The sequence below is a fragment of the Salmo salar genome, chromosome 01 (genome assembly GCF_965601325.2).
Source record: "Salmo salar chromosome 01, fSalSal1, whole genome shotgun sequence".
NCBI lineage: Eukaryota > Metazoa > Chordata > Actinopteri > Salmoniformes > Salmonidae > Salmo > Salmo salar.
Window position 1 is genome coordinate 115,054,001 of NC_138291.1, and position 6,000 is coordinate 115,060,000.

Below are 6,000 nucleotides of genomic sequence, written 5' to 3' on the forward strand. Positions count from 1 at the left end.
GGGTGTACTACTAACATCAGGGCTGGGGTATACTACTAACATCAGGGCTGGGGTGTACTACTAACATCAGGGCTGGGGTGTACTACTAACATCAGGGCTGGGGTATACTACTAACATCAGGGCTGGGGTGTACTACTAACATCAGGGCTGGGGTATACTACTAACATCAGGGCTGGGGTGTACTACTAACATCAGGGCTGGGGTATACTACTAACATTAGGGCTGGGGTATACTACTAACATCAGGGCTGGGGTATACTACTAACATCAGGGCTGGGGTATACTACTAACATCAGGGCTGGGGTATACTACTAACATCAGGGCTGGGGTGTACTACTAACATCAGGGCTGGGGTGTACTACTAACATCAGGGCTGGGGTGCACTACTAACATCAGGGCTGGGGTGTACTACTAACATCAGGGCTGGGGTGTACTACTAACATCAGGGCTGGGGTAGTACTACTAACATCAGGGCTGGGGTGTACTACTAACATCAGGGCTGGGGTGTACTACTAACATCAGGGCTGGGGTGTACTACTAACATCAGGGCTGGGGTATACTACTAACATCAGGGCTGGGGTGTACTACTAACATCAGGGCTGGGGTGTACTACTAACATCAGGGCTGGGGTATACTACTAACATCAGGGCTGGGGTATACTACTAAGATCAGGGCTGGGGTATACTACTAACATCAGGGCTGGGGTGCACTACTAACATCAGGGCTGGGGTGTACTACTAACATCAGGGCTGGGGTGTACTACTAACATCAGGGCTGGGGTGTACTACTAACATCAGGGCTGGGCTATACTACTAACATCAGGGCTGGGGTATACTACTAACATCAGGGCTGGGGTGTACTACTAACATCAGGGCTGGGGTGTACTACTAACATCAGGGCTGGGGTGTACTACTAACATCAGGGCTGGGGTATACTACTAACATCAGGGCTGGGGTATACTACTAACATCAGGGCTGGGCTATACTACTAACATCAGGGCTGGGGTGTACTACTAACATCAGGGCTGGGGTGTACTACTAACATCAGGGCTGGGGTATACTACTAACATCAGGGCTGGGGTGTACTACTAACATCAGGGCTGGGGTGTACTACTAACATCAGGGCTGGGGTGTACTACTAACATCAGGGCTGGGGTATACTACTAACATCAGGGCTGGGGTATACTACTAGACTAGCAGTGTTAAATATTGAACTTGGAAGACAGTAAGCCTCCACCTTTCAACTGTGCCTCGGAGTTAAGCCCCCATATCGCACTGCATCTCCCTGGAAATAGCTGGGGTCCATTTTAAACAGCGTCCCATAATGAGGCTTTACCGGAGAAGAAGAGAAAAAGAAGAGAGGAGAGAAAACAAGACAGGGAAGATATATCTGTATGTCTGTGAGGGATCCTTACATGGGAAAGTTGTTAGCTCAAGAGCAATGGGTGTCAGCCAGGTCTCCTCTCCTCTCCTCTCTTTCTCGTGGTTCTCTCAGACATTACATTTGTTCAGAAGATTAGCCAGGTTGTAATTTGGTCCACCTTGTTAGATCCTTCTCCTGATGCCCTGTCCCTCTCTCTCTCTCTCTCTCTCTCTCTCTCTCTCTCTCTCTCTCTCTCTCTATCTCTCCCTTCCTCCCTCCCTCCTGTGCATGCTAATCTACCTGACTATTGAACATGTTAGGGTTTAATTGGGTGCTGGTTGTTGGAATATCAAGTGTCTGCTTCCTGGTTGATAAGGTGGTGAGGTGGCAGATGGGTACTCAAAGTGGCTGTGATCCTTGAGCACCAGGAGTGCTATGGTGAGGGTGGTGGGGAGGAGACAGGACACACGTGGGCACACACAGTCCCTGGTATGCCCTGCTCTGGCCCTGTCATGCCCTGCTCTGGCCCTAGCCTGCTCTGGCCCTAGCCTGCTCTGCCCCTAGCCTGCTCTGCTCTGGCCTTAGCCTGCTCTAACCCTAGCCTGCTCTGCTCTGCTCTGGCCTTAGCCTGCTCTGCCCCTAGCCTGCTCTGGCCCTAGCCTGCTCTGTCCCTAGCCTGCTCTGTCCTTAGCCTGCTCTGCTCTGGCCCTAGCCTGCTCTGTCCTTAGCCTGCTCTGGCCCTAGCCTGCTCTGGCCCTAGCCTGCTCTGGCCCTAGCCTGCTCTGTCCTTAGCCTTCTCTGCTCTGTCCCTAGCCTGCTCTGTCCCTAGCCTGCTCTGGCCCTAGCCTGCTCTGGCCCTAGCCTGCTCTGGCCGTAACCTGCTCTGGCCGTAACCTGCTCTGTCCCTAGCCTGCTCTGTCCTTAGCCTGCTCTGCTCTGTCCCTAGCCTGCTCTGCTCTGTCCCTAGCCTGCTCTGTCCCTAGCCTGCTCTGTCCCTAGCCTGCTCTGTCCCTAGCCTGCTCTTTCCCTAGCCTGCTCTGCCCCTAGCCTGCTCTGTCCCTAGCCTGCTCTGTCCTTAGCCTGCTCTGTCCCTAGCCTGCTCTGTCCTTAGCCTGCTCTGGCCCTAGCCTGCTCTGGCCCTAGCCTGCTCTGGCCCTAGCCTGCTCTGTCCTTAGCCTTCTCAGCTCTGTCCCTAGCCTGCTCTGTCCTTAGCCTGCTCTGGCCGTAACCTGCTCTGTCCCTAGCCTGCTCTGTCCTTAGCCTGCTCTGTCCTTAGCCTGCTCTGCTCTGTCCCTAGCCTGCTCTGTCCCTAGCCTGCTCTGTCCCTAGCCTGCTCTGCCCCTAGCCTGCTCTGTCCCTAGCCTGCTCTGCTCTGTCCTTAGCCTTCTCTGTCCCTAGCCAGCTCTGTCCCTAGCCTGCTCTGTCCCTAACCTGCTCTGCCCCTAGCCTGCTCTGCCCCTAGCCTGCTCTGCCCTTAGCCTGCTCTGTCCTTAGCCTGCTCTGCTCTGTCCCTAGCCTGCTCTGTCCCTAGCCTGCTCTGTCCCTAGCCTGCTCTGTCCCTAGCCTGCTCTTTCCCTAGCCTGCTCTGCCCCTAGCCTGCTCTGTCCCTAGCCTGCTCTGTCCTTAGCCTGCTCTGTCCCTAGCCTGCTCTGTCCCTAGCCTGCTCTGTCCCTAGCCTGCTCTGCCCCTAGCCTGCTCTGTCCCAAGCCTGCTCTGTCCTTAGCCTTCTCTGTCCCTAGCCTGCTCTGTCCCTAGCCTGCTCTGTCCCTAGCCTGCTCTGCCCCTAGCTTGCTCTGCCCCTAGCCTGCTCTGCCCTTAGCCTGCTCTGTCCTTAGCCTGCTCTGCTCTGTCCCTAGCCTGCTCTGTCCCTAGCCTGCTCTGTCCCTAGCCTGCTCTGTCCCTAGCCTGCTCTGTCTCTAGCCTGCTCTGCTCTGCTCGTAGTAGTGAAGAGTTGTTAAAAGGATCAGAGATGAATGCTAGTCATTGTTATGATTGGTCTATATTATGTCTGGGGACATTTCTATAGATGTGGCTTAGAATCATGATGTGATGTGTACTTCCTGGAAGTAGTTATGTTTAAATCAATGAGATGTGTTATGTTCTTTACCGGTGTTGATTTTTCGCTCTGTGTGTTTGTGTCTGCATGAGAGAGAGAGAGAGAGAGAGAGAGAGAGGGAGGGAGTTAGGGAGGGAGGGAGGGAGGGGGGGAGAGAGAGAGAGAGAGAGAGAGAGAGAGAGAGAGAGAGAGAGAGAGAGAGATTAGTTGTGATTATGCTGGAATTCTCCAGTGTCTTTTTATTAAATGAATCCCAGATGACATTGTGTCTATCTGTTTTCAAAGGGATTGAATGTCTAATGTGAGGTCTCTTTCTTTTGCTCTTTCAGATTCTTCTTGAAATTCTTCCTCAAGTGCAATCAGAACTGCTTGAAGAATGCAGGAAACCCACGAGACATGCGCAGATTCCAGGTAACTAACACAAAAACACATTCAGACACTTCCTCTATCTGACCTCCTCATGGATGGATACTCTCTGTCTCTCTGTTTCTCTCTCTGTCTCTCTGTTTCTCTCTCTGTCTCTCTCTGTCTCTCTCTGTCTCTCTCTGTATCTCTCTCTCTGTTTCTCTCTCTGTCTCTCTCTCTGTCTCTGTCTCTCTCTGTCTCTGTCTCTCTCTCTGTCTCTCTTTGTCTCTCTCGGTCTCTGTCTCTGTCTCTCTCTGTCTCTCTCTGTCTCTCTGTCTCTCTCTCTCTGTCTCTCGCTCTGTCTCTCTGTCTCTCTGTCTATTTCTCTGTCTCTGTCTCTGTCTATTTCTCTCTCTCTCTCTCTCTCTCTCTCTCTCTCTCTCTCTCTCTCTCTCTCTCTCTCTCTCTCTCTCTCTCTATCGCTCCCCCCACCTACACAACACAGAATGTGAACCCAAAACTCTGCATTTCCCTAAAGGGCTGGTGGGCCAGTGGAGGTCCCAGTGTTGGCCCCATGCCACCTGACTGTAGCTGGTTGCTGAACCTTATTGCTTTGCAGATATATTTAAACAGGTCAGCCAGGACAGGACAGGCTCTATACCTCTCTAGGGAGGGGAATGGTGCAGCTGTTTGCTTCTTTTTCCTATGCAGAAGCTCAGGAGTCTTCAGCTACCTGCGGTTACAGTTATACTGCGCTGTCTCTCTCTCTCTCTCTCGCTTTCTCTCTCTCCCTGTCTGTCTCTAACTCTCTATCTCTCTCATTTTCTAGGACAACATACACACTGTTAAAAACTAGATTTGCAGCTTGTGATAATCTGCCGTATTAAAGATACAGGCCTCTGTATGTTTCAGGTTCTATATTGTAGTTGTACAGTATATAGATGTATCTAAGAGTGAGTGGAGCTCCTTGGAAATAACACACAGCTTGGCAGTTCATTTGTCACACTGTGTCCAGTGCAAGTGGTCCTGCTAATACTGATCCATGAGCAGAGAGCAGAAGGTCAAACCCAGAGTGACTGGTAGTCTCCTCTCTGCCTCCATGGCCACTAAACCCAGAGTGACTGGTAGTCTCCTCTCTGTCTCCATGGCCACTAAACCCAGAGTGACTGGTAGTCTCCTCTCTGTCTCCATGGTCACTAAACCCAGAGTGACTGGTAGTCTCCTCTCTGTCTCCATGGCCACTAAACCCAGAGTGACTAGTAGTCTCCTCTCTGTCTCCATGGTCACTAAACCCAGAGTGGCTGGTAGTCTCCTCTCTGTCTCCATGGTCACTAAACCCAGAGTGACTGGTAGTCTCCTCTCTGTCTCCATGGCCACTAAACCCAGAGTGACTGGTAGTCTCCTCTCTGTCTCCATGGTCACTAAACCCAGAGTGACTGGTAGTCTCCTCTCTGTCTCCATGGTCACTAAACCCAGAGTGACTGGTAGTCTCCTCTCTGTCTCTATGACCACTAAACCCAGAGTGACTGGTAGTCTCCTCTCTGTCTCCATGGTCACTAAACCCAGAGTGACTGGTAGTCTCCTCTCTGTCTCCATGGTCACTAAACCCAGAGTGACTGGTAGTCTCCTCTCTGTCTCCATGGCTACTAAACCCAGAGTGACTGGTAGTCTCCTCTCTGCCTCGATGGTCACTAAAGCCAGAGTGACTGGTAGTCTCCTCTCTGTCTCGATGACAATAGAAACTCTACAATAGAGACACCAGTCATGGGGAGAGAGGGAAGGAGGACTTCTCTCCTTCGTCTGACCGTTTTGCTCCAGTGTCTCACTCTAACTAATTTCCCCGCCTCCCTCAAGGTTTAAGTGGACTTAACAGCATGTCAGGGCCCTCAGCACCATTTCCACCAGGCTTTAGCTACCTCAGCACCTTGAGGAAAGTATTGTGTGTGTGTGTGTGTTAGAGAGAGGGAAAGACAGAGCCAGAGAGAGAGGGGAAGAGAAGCTGTGAGACTACCATTCAAATCACAGAGGGAGAGACTTTCCCTCAGCAGCTGTGAGCAGGCCAGTCCACCACTACAACTTCAGTTCTATTCTTGTCCCCTTAAAGGACCTTTTTCAACATGCTTTTCCATGCTCCTATTGTATCAGTCTGTTTGAACTAATATGGACAAACGTTTACTGATGTTTTGCATTTAAATGCTGAAAGGTTTGTTAAAACTACGTAGGAAAATAATGCCTTGA

The 6,000-nt window shown here is 51.3% G+C and overlaps 1 protein-coding gene across 17 annotated transcripts in view; it reads left to right on the forward strand.

The window, feature by feature from the left end:
- Positions 1–6,000, forward strand: part of LOC106613918 (transcription factor COE3) — a 195,184-nt gene that overhangs the window by 113,006 nt on the left and 76,178 nt on the right. For all 17 annotated transcript variants that reach the window (XM_045687634.2, XM_045687643.2, XM_045687599.2 and 14 more), the window contains exon 7: positions 3,747–3,828. In XM_045687634.2, the coding sequence (XP_045543590.1) occupies positions 3,747–3,828 (82 nt within the window). The remainder of the gene's footprint in view (positions 1–3,746; positions 3,829–6,000) is intronic.